The sequence below is a fragment of the Myodes glareolus genome, chromosome 3 (genome assembly GCF_982192425.1).
Source record: "Myodes glareolus chromosome 3, mMyoGla1.1, whole genome shotgun sequence".
Classification (NCBI taxonomy): Eukaryota; Metazoa; Chordata; class Mammalia; order Rodentia; family Cricetidae; genus Myodes; species Myodes glareolus.
In genome coordinates this window covers 80,055,744-80,070,246 of record NC_142028.1, presented here as the reverse complement: position 1 = coordinate 80,070,246, position 14,503 = coordinate 80,055,744, and the positions used below count along the sequence as shown (strand labels likewise).

The following is a 14,503-nucleotide window of genomic DNA, read 5'->3' as shown; positions in this document are numbered from 1 at the left end:
TTGTCTGATTGCTTCCAGGTCACTTGTCCAGGAGTGGTATTGAAAGACAAGGAGGACATCTATCTTAGTGTCTGCGTGTTTGGCCAATACAAGAAGACACAATGTGTCCCAGCCACTTTTCCACTGGTCTTCAATGCCAGAATGGTGTTTGAAAAGGTGAGTCAAAAATCAGGTCAATATTAACAAACAGATCAGTGATTCCAGTTTTGAATAAAATCCTGCAATGTAAATATTATCATTGACTATGTGCTCTGGGTTGATTTCAAATGAAAGCTGTAACATTTAGACTTTTTGAAAACATTCCTTGCATTATGCATTGAATCAATTGCCTTCTCTTGACAAGACTCAAACTGTTTCTATGACACCTTAATGGGCTTTGTACAAAGCACAGCATCCTGACTGCCGAATAATAACTTCTGTACAAACTAAGGCCCAAATAGGTAAGCATATGTTGAGTTTGCCTAGGAATATCTTGCTTTTCCATTTTACCAAGTCAGTTCATTTCCCTTAAAAGGGGTGCTTCTGATAACTATGACCAACCATAGCCCCTTTCTCCCAGGCTTACCTTGTCTTCCAGTCTTCCCTCCCCCCTTTCTTCCTCCCCTCCCACCCTCTTCTTTGCTTTCTTCAAAAATAAAATAACCCACTGTAGGTAGGGTAGGTACTAATGACACATAATAAACAAGGCAAGACTATCTCTTCCTGGAGCTTAATAAATGCATTAATAAAGGAAGGATGAAAGATTAGGGGAGAATTTTTTAATGTCAAAAAAGACAATAATATTTATACAAAGTTTGAATGAAACTGAGCTACTTGAAGGTCTGGGGGGAGAAAATTCTAAGTAGAGAGCTCACAGACACAGAGGTTTCTTGTGAGGAGTTAGCCTGCTGAGGTGGGGTACTTAGGTAAGATGATCTCGACAAGCACTGGTAAGAATTCTAGTGGGTGATACTGGAGAGGGAGGCACATCCAGTTACAAATGTGTTTGTGAAATATCAAGAAGTGGAGAGAAATTTCTGGAGATTTGTTTAGAGGCCTGGCATAGTGATTTACTCCTGTAACCCCAGGATCTGATGGGCCTCAGAAGAAGGCCTGAGAAATCAAGACCAAACTGGGCTACTTAATGAATCTTCTTCTCAGAAACCAAACCCAAACCAAACCAAAACAAGAAAACCCCCAAACAAATCAAGATTTTTCTTTGATTGGGAAGGAAAAGACACGTTGGGAATGGGAATGGGAAAGAGTCTGTCTTACATCTTGTTGGCTTCCTCTCCCCACCCTGCCCTGCTGTGCCGTGTCCTCTCCCTGCAGGTGTTCCCGGAAGCAGTGGACCCTGGAGATGTGGTTGCCCAGCTCGAGTGTAAGTTTTAACTTTTATTACTTATTGAAAAGCTCTTTAGAAGCATCATTTTATGATATTTGATTTGAGGTTAGGTAAAAGTTTAAAAGGTTTAGTAGATTTAAAAAAGGTTGAACTGAGATATTTTCATAATTTAAAAAAAATTAAATAAATATGAGCTAGAAAAACACTTATCTTTTTGCTGTGGATAAACTGAGACTTTCCCTCTTTCTGCTGTGGTCTATGATGTGTTAAGAATTACTTACATAGTTTTGGTCAAGATGGTGGGGAGTGTTTCGATAGAGTTTCTCGACAGGTGGAGTAATGTCCTGCAAATAATACTGTTTAATGTATGGGTAAAGAAAGTCAGGATCCTCAAAGAAGCTCAACGTAGCCTAGCTGAAAATATCTGTGCCTCAAGTTTAGTATTTAACAATTATTTTTCAAAGCTCCGAATGACAGTACACACTACCCATAGGGCTCAGCTAGAAACAGCGACACAGACAGCAGTGCTAGGTGTACACTAGCACTGTACTTGGGAAGTACCCATCAGCCTCTGGTTTTAAAATGGAAGGCTGACATTTATGCTTCAAAGTAGAAAGGGTCTGAGATCACAGACTGATCTTCGCATCTCGAAAGTCCAGTGATACTGGGCATCATTATGTGTGTCCCCTCGTGCTTCCCCTCACTCCCCACCTCAGGGGCAATGCAATGACTTAGAAACATGGAACCAGGCAGCAAGATAAAACTTAGGACAGATGGTGCAAACAAAGCAGCCTGCTTGCTTCCATGAGAATATGGGCTAGTGGCTTATCCAGACAGTGCTTTGCACCAGGGGCCAGTATCTTATTTCATTACTGTTCTAGGACCTGACATTTGTATTTTCCACTGTGGTAGATAAGCTTGGTGGCAATTGTTGCCTGTAGGCCTATGTATTTGCTATTTCCTGGACGTCTTGTTTATTGTCTTATTAAGCACATCTTACAAGCATTGAGGGCGATTATTTCTCTCATTTTGAGATTTTCCCAATTGACAGGAACTGTTTTCCCAATATTTGGTTAGAAATTTAAGGCTATCAGACTGCTAATTACTGATGATTGTTTTTGAAAAGTGTCTTGATTTCCCTGACTCAGTTTTTTCCCCTTGAGCCCTTACTCATGCAGTGAAATTTTGCTTTTCACCCTCTCACATGTCTTCAAGTGTTGATAGTCCGTGGCTCGTATCTCTGTACTTTACTTTGCTCCGTCCTTATGGCATATAGTTTGTCTTTAGCAACAGCAACCTTCACTAACTATTTTCTTATGGTCTTCCTTCTTGTCCCGCCTTCTTTGTTCCCTAATGATTTCTAATATGGAAAATAAAAACTATACTATACTATAGAGTGGAGACAATACTCTATTCAGTGGAGTGATACCCATGTGCCTATCACCTTGCTTCAGAAATTATTGAGGTTTTATTAATCTTATCTCTTATTCCAATATATCTGGACTGTTTTAATGCATATTTTATACATTGCGTCATTTTACTACATGTGCGGAGCAGATGAGGCTGTATAAAAGAATGGTCACTGTGCCATTGTCTCAGTTAAGAAAATGAACTGTCAAATAAATAAAGTCAAATATTTTTTCATTTGTCCCCCAAATGTCTTTTTAAGTTAGCATCTTAAAATGAGCATCTTCTCAGAATTTTGCTCTGACATATGTGGCTATTTATTTCTTTAGTTTCTTTTTATCTCTAATGCTATTCCACATTTTTCTGTTTTTAATGCTGTGAGTGATGAACTAGGCCCTTCAGAATGTCCTGTCTTATATTGGCTACTTACTTCCTTACTGAAGCTCTGTCTGGCTTGCTTATCACTTGTATTATATAAGGTGCTAATGAAAATGGAGGTGTTTGGATTCAGGCTTATTTCACTTCATTTTATTGTTTGGAAAGAATCCTTGATAGTCGGTGTTGTGTATTGTGCCGTATCAGGTGACATGACTGACATGACTATCTTGTCCTTAGCGAGGCAGAGACTGGTCATTTGATACTAGGTAGCACCATCCTGAAACTTATTATAACTTTCTAATCAGCTTTTGATTTGCTAGCTTTAGCATCCACTGAGAACTATCTTTTTACTCAGGGTTTGTAAAATTTTTATTTTTATAATGCTGTCATTCTTTTGTATTTTTTAACAAGAAGTTTTTGTATATGGTGGTGGTGGTGGTGGTGGTGGTGGTGTGTGTGTGTGTGTGCATGCACATGGGCACATAGACCAAAAGTGGATGTCCTCCTGGACCATTCTCCACTTTATGTATTGAGAAGGGTCCCTACTGTCACTGAACCTGGAGCTTGTACTTAAGGCTAATCTTCTAGCCAGTTTACTCTGGGAAATCCCATGTCTTTGCCTTCTGCATGCTGGGATTCTAGGTGGGCACCATTTTTCCCAATGGCATTGCCTAGGTTCTAGGGAACTGAACTGTGGTCATTAGTTTATATCAAAAGTGCTTTGCCTGCTGAACCATCTCCCCAGACTGTGCAATTTTTCTTTTTATTGTTTTAATTGAAAATAATTTTTATATAATATATTCTGATCACAGTTCCCCCTCAACTCCTTTCATATCCTCTCTACCTTTCTATCCATCCAACTCTAAGCCTTTAAACAAATAGATACCTCCCTCAAATAAAATAAAAATTTAAAAATAAAATAAAGAGCAAAAATAAAGAAAAAGCAGGAGAAACACATAAATGCCTCCAATTCCTAGAAACACATCTACCTGGGACTCTTTATAATTTTTTTCTCAGAGGTTCAGCTCTTCTGAAATACAGTTTCTATAGAAAATGCATGGCAAATCTTTATCATATCTGTCGGAAGAGGGGGCTGCTTGTTGGTGCCCAGCTGATTGGCTAGCTTAGACCTGAAATAATCACTCAGAAAAACCAAATTATTCTGGATTTGTCTTTATTGCATATCTATAATTCTTTACTGTCCAGGAGCACTTTTTAAAATGCTAAGCGCTTCTTAAAACTTAAGCTGTGCCATTACTATGGTACATACGGTATTTCCTGCTTGCCCCACACCATCTAAAACTTATCACTTGTAGTTAACCAGTTTTCAGGATGTTAATGCAAGTATAAGATATCACCACTATCCAGTTTAGTATATTTCTGTCACTCTCTAACTTTCCATGTATTCAGCCTCAATAGTTAGTATTTGTTGGCCCATGTACTCCCAAATAATGATATGGAGATGTTATTATGAAAGTTTGATCTTTAGCTTAGACTTGTTCTCAACTAGCTCTTATAACTTATATTAAATGTTTCTATTAATCTACATTCTGTCACATGACTCATTACCTTTCCTCCTTAATGTGTATCTGCCTCCTTTCACATCTTATTGGTGTCGCTCGCCTCTGTTCTTCCCAGAGGTTCTCTCTCTCTCTGGAAGTCCCACTTTTCTCTCTTGCCTTGGTATTGGCCATTCAGCTCTTTATTAAACCAATTAGGTTCCTTAGGCAGGCAAGGTAAAACAGCAGTACATCTTTACACACTTTGCTCAAATACCTTGCAACAAACCTCTGTGTCTGCCTCCACTTCTCAGCAACCTCTCATCTATTTCTCTCCACAAACTTGCCTTGCCTCAATTTTCCTTTTTAAGTTTCTTAATTTAGAATAATGTTTTTGAGGCCCATTCATATCTTTCCATATACAAGGCATGCATTTCTTTTTATTGCCAAATAGTATTCTGTTATAATGAGCATTCGAACTGTTTGGTTATTGGAAATAGATAACAAATCTATTAGTATCTGTTGATTTATAGGCTAGGTATATGTTTAAAATTTGAATATGTAGTCAACACATTTTTAAAAGCCTTTACACCATTTTATACTCCTTTGAGTTCTTGAAGGTTTGCTTTGTCATAGCATCCCCCAACCCCATAACGTCATTCTTTTGGTATGAAGCTATTTTGGTGGGTGTATACACATTTCCCATTGTGTTTCAAATTTTCACTTCAGCTCTAGTGATTTTGAATATCATTCTATGGGCTTATTTGTCTTTCATAATTTCCTTATAAATACGTATTCAAATATTTTGCCTGTTTTTGAATTGTGTTGTTTGCCTTCCTATTAAATTATATAAGTTTTAAATTTTAATATTCCAAATGTAAGTCCTTTATCAAGTGAACAGCTTGTAAATATTATTCCTAGTCTCTGAATTTTTTTTTATCAATGATGCCTTTTGAGAAATTAAGTCCATTGTGTCAGGCTTTTTTTAGGGTTTATGATTTTGGTATCGTGCCTATGAAATTTTGGTCAACTTAGGGTTACACCAAATTTTTCCCTGTACTATTGAAATTTTATAATTTTAGTTCTGCATTTTAGAACTGTGATACATTCTGAGTTAATTTTGGATATTGTATGATGAAGTTAGAGTATAGCTACCCCCCCCAACCATGCTTTGTTTTTTTCTTTGACTGAAGACACACTGGTTATAAGATGATCCTTTCCTTCATCAATTTGTCTTTTGAACCTTATTTAAAAAGCACTTTGCTGTGATGTGAAGGTTCCTTTGGTTTGTTCCATTCATCTACATACTTATCCTTAAGTGAGTAGTACTGTCTTGCTCACTTTAGCTTTATAGAAATTAAATAGATTTTATATACTTTCAGTCCCATGCCAGCTAAACTTGCCTTTTACTTCAGTTAATTTTTAATCATTCTTTATATTTTTGTCGATTAAAATTTATAGACTGAACCGGGCGGTGGTGGCACATGCCTTTAAACCCAGTACCTGGGAGGCAGAGGCAAGTGGATTTCTCAAGGCCAGCCTGGTCCACAAGGACTAGTGCCAGGACAGGCTCAAAGCTATAGCAAAACTTTGTCCTAAAAAACAAAAACAAAACAATTTATAGACTGAATTTTATTGTCTAAAAATAGACTAAAAATAGTCTTACATTAATTTCTAGTTTTATAATGTTTCTTTCCCTGTATGTCCAGCACAGTAGTGACACAGAAGCAAAAGGTCTTTTCTTTTTTCTGATGCTGAGGGAAACATCCAGTCTTCCACAAGATATGATGCTGACTCCAGGATTTGCTGTCCAGCCTCATCTCAAGTTCTGTCACATTTAGAAACTGAAAAGATGGTTTAGAATTTTTATCATGAACAGGTCTTGCTTGTCAGATGCCTTTTCCAGTCAAGATAATAATGTATTTTTTCCTCTATTATTGTTTTAATATGACTGATTTTATTAATATATTTTCCAATGCTAAACTGACCCTTCCAGTTCTTATACAACTCACACCTGGTGATGATAGAGAACCTTCTTATGTATTTGTGGACTCAGTTTGCTAATGCATTTTTATGATTTCATATCCGTGAGGGGCACTAGCCTGCTTGTAATTTCTTATTCTTTTTTGCTCTGCTTTGTTACTGTTGTTCAGGCATCACTGACTTCACAAAATGAACTGAAAATGTCCTCTCACTTTCCTGAAAAGACTGTGTAGAGTTGATGCTATTTTATCGTTAACAGTCAGAATTCATCAGGAGCCACCCGACACCAGACTTTTCACAGTGGGAATGCTTTAGGCTGTCCTCCGAGTTCTCATTACCTTCAGAGACAGTGCTGGTGCTTGTGTTCTTGGGACCCCCACCGACTGCTCTAGGCTGGCTGTTTACTTTCTCAGTTTCTCTTTAGGATCCTCATAATTTTGATATAACAGTGATGTTCCTTCTTTTTTTCCACTCTAGATTTTGTTCATTGATTTTCTCTGTTCTTTCTTTGCTGGGTTAACAATGGTTAATGACAACCATTGTTCTCCACCTGTGGGTTGAGACTTTTTTGGGGCTTGGGCAATTATTTTCATAGAGGTCTCCTAAGAACATTGGAAAGCACAGATATTTACATTATGATTCATAACAGGAAGTAGCAACGAAAATTATTTTATGGTTGTGGGTCATCACACTTAAGGAATTGTACTGACAAAGGGTTGCAGCCTTAGAAAAGTTGAGAACCACTGGTCTAACAGTTTATTAATTATGTGGATGCATTTAAGAATCAAGTTATCGGTTTCAATGATTTTCTTTCTGTTTTCTTTTTGTTACATTGATTGTCATGTTGATGTTCATTGTCCCTTATATCTACATTTTGTATGATTTTCTCTTTTCTGGGTCCTTGAGGCAGAAGCTTAAATGACTGACTTTAGTAACTACTTTCCATATGAAATAAGATTTAAAATTATGAATTTCAATATACCCACTGATTGTTTTTTGTAACTTTTATTAACCAATATTACTAATAATAAATATGTCTGTTTTTTTGTGCTATTTCTCTGACTTCATTTTGGACTTTTTTTTGAGTGGTAGAAGCAGCTTCATTCTTTGAAGACTAAGCAATGGTTATGTGAAGGCCTAATTGCATTTATGACACTCTTTGATTTTCCTATCTATGTATACTATGTCTCCGTCAACTTTTGGTATGCCAAGTCTGTAGTATGTATAAATATTTTGTTTGTGTCATGGAACATGCCCATTGTCAGTTTAGTGCCCCTCAGTTACTAATTCAATCCTTTTCCTTATTCTGTAGAAACTGATTTGGGTCCCTTAAATATTTCTTTTTGATGTGTTCATTAGAAGGCCATGGAGAACTATTGCAGGAAAAATACTACTTTCAGGTGTGGTGAACTCACTAGACATTTTCTTCAGAAGCAAGTTTCTGAAGTCCTTGTATTTCTCAGTGCTCAGTAATTTCAACACATGGTAGCCAATCACCACTTCCCCAGCCATCCTTGCTGCATATGCTTTTCAGTGAATTGCTTCTGGAGAAGAGTCTCCCTGTGAGTTGCCTTCTTCGTACCCTAGAAGAGGACCAGTAAATTTCAGAGGGCAGATTCCATCTTCTAGAGTGACTTCTTGGGTGGGCCAAGGTGGTACCCATTCCGCAGTATCTAGATACCATCAGTGGGATGAAGGGCTTGGGAAGGTTTTCTTTGGGTGCTTTGTCTGAGCCCCCAGGGCTACTGACTGCCTGTCATCCCTTATTACTATGTTCTTTTAAGCTATCTTTATATCTTCTTAGGCAGTCCCCCTTATTTCTTAACTGTTAGAGTTAAAAGGATTTTTATATTAAACTTGGCCTGATCTCTTATGATCAGATTTAGACTGATACATTTATTTTGAGACTAATGTAGTTGTTTTCCCCTTTGTTAGTTTGTTAATTTGTTAATGTAGAAGATTTCCCCTTCCTGAATCTTGGCTTCATTTACATTAGGAAAGTAGCTGTCATTTTAAAGAATAAGTAAATGGCTTGTATTCCATGTTTTACCTCATGTTGTGAGACATTATCAAAATAAGAAGGGGGATGTAATTTGCTGTTAGATTGACCTATATATGCTTTACAGTTCTAGGAAGCGCAAAGATTTCTAATGGAAGGGAGTAAGTGGAAAGGATGGGTAGTAGGGCAGCCAACACCTGTCTCTACATGAGCTTCCATTGTAGCCAGCCTGTAAGCTTCAACACAACATCATAACAAGTGACAGTACTGTTCACTTCAGTGAAATGTAAAATCGAATGTTCCTGACAAAGACAAGCACTGTGAAAAGGAAAGTTGCTGGACTAATGTGGGATCTTCCAGAATTTCCACCTCCTTATTATACTACTGGGATGGCGAGTTACATTTTGTCAGAACACGGGCCTTGATGAAGCTGTGTGGGATTTCTGAGAGCTTGTGAGAAAACTCAAAGTAAACAAGGCAAGAGTCTTGTAACCTCTGTTGCTCTATAAAAGGGATTTGTTTTTGGTATATGCTTTAATGTCCCTCCCAGATATAGTAAATAGTGGGTTTACTTTAGATTACCATCACCTTACCCATTATTATTAGAATGATATTTCTCCCAGCTGTATATATCCTAAACTCATGTGGCTTTGCCCTTGTGACTGTATACAACTTGAACTTGAGTGAACTTTGCTACATGACCTTGTTTAACCCTCAGAATGCCCTCACAATAAAAACTGTCTGATGCCCTGAATAAAAATGATTATGGCATAAGACTTAAGCCCACCTCATGGTTAGGCCTCACACTTTCATGTTCACATGGCCAAGTAGAGTGGCAGCACATATCATTCCCAGTTGTGGAAGAATGCAAAACTATTGTGTGCTTGCCAATCTAAAATCCAAATTCCATTAAGTAAGAATATGTTATCTAAAATAAATTTGAGCATTGTCCAAATACTGATGAGGACCTAAGCTTTCTCACAGGCTGTCAAATAAATGGGCAGATTTCATACTGACCTTAGATAAAGAGATTTCAGTAGTCCTTGGACATAGGAATTACTTAAATGGTCTTTGTTATCATTGATTGTGATTTATTGTTACTTTACTGTTATTATGATTGGTTTCACTTTAGAACTAACCACTTCCATTTCACACCCATCTGCTCCTTTGGGGAGTTTCCAGAGACTCCAAATCACTGGGGACTTTTGGGAAATACATATAGAGTGCGTTCTAGTTATTGTTGTTCCCCACTCTCTGAGCCACCCCAATTCCCTTTGTCTCCTCTCCCTCACCCATATGGCCTTTTCTCCAGGTAATCTTGATTTGTTTTGCTCCATGGCAAAACAATGACTTTAACCAGGGTCATCTATGTGACTATGAGTTTGAAACTTATAGGAGAGTGGTGGTATTATTCGTGGGTTTGAACTTGAGACAGCTTAATTAATTAGGAGACAATAGTTTACCAGGGAGTGATAGGGACTTATGAGCCCCTCCTCAATCCATGATTGACTGTTGACAGGTTCAGTCTTGTGCATGCCCATTGATGGCAGTTGCAGCTACTATTCAACCATGATTGCATTCATTGTATCCTGCCAATAATACTCAGTTTCACGCTTCTCTATATCTTTTGGTTCTTATATTCTTGCCACCTAGTCTTTTCTAAAGTTTTTCCCGAAACTTTGAGGAGGTTTGCTATAAATATAAATGTACATTCTAAAACTTAAGATCCTAGAGGTAGGCATTTAGAGTTAATTATCATGGTGGTTTCCTTCATGGAGCAGAGGCTAACAGCATTCTGACTCTTCTGCATGATGTACTTACTGCATGTGACTAGAATTTCTGGGGTATTGTAGTATATTTAATGTGTAACTCACGCTAACAATACATGTGTAAATGACAACTTTTAGAGAGGAAGGAGGAACATAGTTCTAGTTCTATAATAAAGGGCAGCTAGAAAATGAGACTAATTGTCCTGCATGGTCTAGGAGATATGTTTACTTTAACTTACTGTTGGCTTCCAGCCGATCAGTTCTATATAAACCTTTCCTTTAATAATTTAATATCTGTCTCCCCAAAGTATTTTTAATTGTAGCAAAATATACATAACATAAAATTTACCACCTTAATCATCTTAAGTGTACAGTTTAGTTGTATTAAATGCATTTATAATCTTGTGTGACAATCACCACCATGCATTTCTCTAACTCCCTAATTTATCATTCAAAAGTGCAGCGTGAAACACTAGCTTTATTCCCCTTCTCCACCCATTCTACTTTGTTTCTATGATAATGGAAAAAATACCTTTTATCAATGGTACCTTCAAGGTTCATGCCATAGATTGTCAGAAGTTTCTTCCACCTAAGGTTGAGTAATATTCCACTGTATGTTTATAAGACATTTGCTACTTTCTCTATTGATTGGTATTTGGGATGTTTCTACCTTTTAAATATTGTGAATAATGTTGCTATGAAAATGGATGTGTAAATATGAGTGCTTTCAGTTTGGCTTTGTATATTTCTATATGTAGAATATCTGTATTCTATTTTCTTGAGCATTTTTGGAGAAATCAATATACCCATTTCATAGCAGCTATAATTTTACAACTTCAATTACTGCAGGAGCCTCATAATGGATGTGGGATCATTTTAGTTCTGATTTAAATTTCTTTCGTTGTTAGTCATGTGGCAAAACTTTTTATATGCATATCATTTATATGTGTCCCTTCTGGCGCAATGCCTATTCAAGTCTTATGACCATTTAAAATTATTTATCTATATTTTTTTTGTGTGGACAGGTGTTTTGTATGTGTGTGTCTGTGATATACATGTATATAGTGCTTGTAGAGGCCAGATGAAGACAATGGAGCTTCTGGGACTTGAATTACTGAGGTTTGAGCTGCTATTGGGTGTTGGAAATTGAAGCAGCTTCTCAGGAAGAAAAGCCAGGGCTTGTAACCATTGTGCTGTCTCTCTAAGCCCTTGGCCATGTTTTAACTGGGCTGTTTCCTTTTAATTGTTCAATTTTAGGAGATTATGTTTCTATTTATTCTGTATATTAAACTTTTTAAGAATATTGAATTTGCTAATATTATCAGTTTTGTGTTGACTCTGGTCTGCTGGCATCATGTTGTGACAGAGAAATCTAAAGTCTTCTAGTCTTGGTTTCTGTCACCTGTGTCTTTGGTGTCTTATCTAATAAATCATCCCAAATCAAATATGGTGAAGCTTTTGTCTTACACTTTCTTCTATGAGTTTTAACGTTTTAAGGCCTAGAGTTAATCCTTGGTAATTTTAAGTTAATTTTTATATGTGATATTTTAGGGAGTGGTGTAAACTCATTCTCTTGCGTATGTGCACACTGTTTGCCCATTGCCATTTATTGAAAAAAGAATCTCTCTTTCCTTACCGATGGCATTGCGCCTTATCAGAATCGCCCACTTAAGGATTTATTTCTGAGTTCTCTCTTCTATCTTGCTGGTCTATATGCCCGCCTTAAAGGTAGTTTCACACCGTGTAAGCACAGACCATCTTGTTTTCCAATTTGAATGCCTTTGGTATATTTTTCTGACCTCCTTGCTCTAGCTAGGACTTCTTGTTGAATAGATGCAGAGCATCCTTGTTCTTAATCTTAGAGGAGAAGCTTCCAGGCTTTCACCATTGAACACTGTTATTAATGTTTCTGTATGCAGAAAGACTGTCCCCAGTGATATAGGTCCTCCAGCAAGGACCTGTCCCCTAAAGTTCCACAGCTTTTCCCCAAAGGGGACCAAGTGTTCAAATATATGATCTTGAGGAGGACATTTGTCATTCAAACAACAACATTCACTGTGTCTTCTTCTAATGTGTTGCTGAATTTTGCTTTTCATATGTATTGAGAGTTTTAGCATAAAGGATTTTTTTTCTGCAGTTTTCTTGTGTGTTAGACTCTGGTTTTAGGGAAATATATCCCTTATATAATAAGATAGCAAATGCCATCTCTTCTACTTATTCTAACAAAGTTGAGAAAGATAGTGAAATATATCAGGTCTTTATCTCTTAGGGGATTGTTGACTGTTGTGAAATATCATTATTAAAGACAGATTTCCTGTTTTATAAAAAGTAGCTTTTTTCTGTTTGAAATTTGTCAATTTCATCTGTACAATGTAGTTTATGTACAAGTTTTCATAGATAGCAAATATCTTTATATATGAAAATCTCTGGCAATTTTGTCATTATTTATTTATTTATTTTCTTTCTTTTTTTAATTATTAAAAATTTCCACCTCCTCCCACTTCCCTCCCCTTCCCCCACCCCCCTCCTTCTCCAGACCAAAGAGCAGTCAGGGTTCCCTACCCTATGGGAAGTCCAAGGTCCTCCCCACTCCCCCCAGGTCCAGGAAGGTGAGCATCCAAACAGACAAGGCTCCCACAAAGCCCATCCATGCAGTAGAATCAAAGCCCAACGCCATGTCCTTGGCTTCTCAGTCAGCCTCCACCGTCAGCCACATTCAGAGAGTCCAGTTTGATCACTTGCTCCATCAGTCCCAGTCCAGCTGGTCTTGGTGAGCTCCCATTAGATCAGTTCTACCATCTCAGTGGGTGGACGCACCCCTCGTGGTTCTGACTTCCTTGCTCATGTTTTCCCTCCTTCTGCTCTTCATTTGGGCCTTGGGAGCTAAGTCCAGTGCTCCAATGTGGGTCTCTGTCTCTATCTCCATCCATCGCCAGATGAAGGTTCTATGGTGATATGCAAGATATTGATCAGTGTGGCTATTATTTAAAAAACAATTTTTGATTCTATTCATGTCTGTTTTTATATTTTACTTATAATTGTTATAATATTTAGTTTAACCTTTCTCTGTGATTGGTTTTAATTTATTCTTGATTTTCTGGTTCCTTAAGCTATAAAGCTGTTGATTTGAAGTCATTTTTTTTTGTGGTTGCGCCTTTTCATTTTGACCACTGGTTCTGCAATAATGACACAGAAACTTATTATTATTTATAAAAGCTCAGCCATAGCTTAGGCTTGTTACTAATTCTTACAACTTAAATTAACCCATTTCTATTAATTTATGTATTTCCTTTTGGCTCATGGCTTTACCTGTCCTCCAGCATCTATGTTGTCTCCTGGCAACCCTGCCTTTCTTCTTCCCAGTGTCTTCTGTGTGTGGCTGTTATGCCTATATACCTCCTGCCTAGCTAATGGCCATTTACCTTTTTATTAAACCAACATGAAGGTGCTTTGGCCAAGAAACATCTTCACAGTGCACAAAAAGCTAATTTCAAAACACAATTTTTATCTTTTTGACTTAGCATTCATAGTTAGAAAATTCTACCCTAACATTGTTTTCTGTTTCATAAATTTTGATGTTATATATTTTTTAATTCACCTCAATATATTTTTACACTTCCCTCATGATGTCTTCTTTAACTGATTGTTCAAAGATGTTATTTTTTTTTCAGTTTAACTTCTGTTAACTATACCTGTCCGTCTCCTAAGACTTAATTTGTATCCTAATTTAAGATCTACCCAGTGAAGTGTCTTGTGTGTGCTTAGAAAGAACATATGCATGGTTGATGGTTGCATATGACATTTGGCAGCTTGGTCTTTTTTTTTTTTTTTTTTTTGCTGTGTTAATTTTTGTTGAGACAAGGCTCTTTTCACTTCTATAGCTCAGGCAAAGTTAGAACCCAAACTGGCACAAAACTTGTGACCCTCCACCTTAGCTACCTGAGTGTTGAGAAATTAGGAACATACTACCACATATAGGCAATAGAGTACATTACATATGTCTGATTAATCTCATATGTATTATGTTTTAGGTCTAAGAATTTTTATCTTTTTTCTCATTTTTTAATCAACTATTGAGTGTAAGTTATTCAGTCTGCAGTTATTTTGTGGTATGTTTATTTTTCCCTTCAATTAATGTTCTTTG

At 37.0% G+C, this 14,503-nt stretch overlaps 1 protein-coding gene across 1 annotated transcript in view; it reads left to right on the top strand.

Moving 5' to 3' along the window:
• Positions 1–14,503, top strand: part of Spata6 (spermatogenesis associated 6) — a 98,616-nt gene that overhangs the window by 21,948 nt on the left and 62,165 nt on the right. Inside the window, exons 2-3 of the mRNA XM_048453396.3 lie at positions 19–156; positions 1,312–1,360. Of these exons, the coding sequence (XP_048309353.1) occupies positions 19–156; positions 1,312–1,360 (187 nt within the window). The remainder of the gene's footprint in view (positions 1–18; positions 157–1,311; positions 1,361–14,503) is intronic.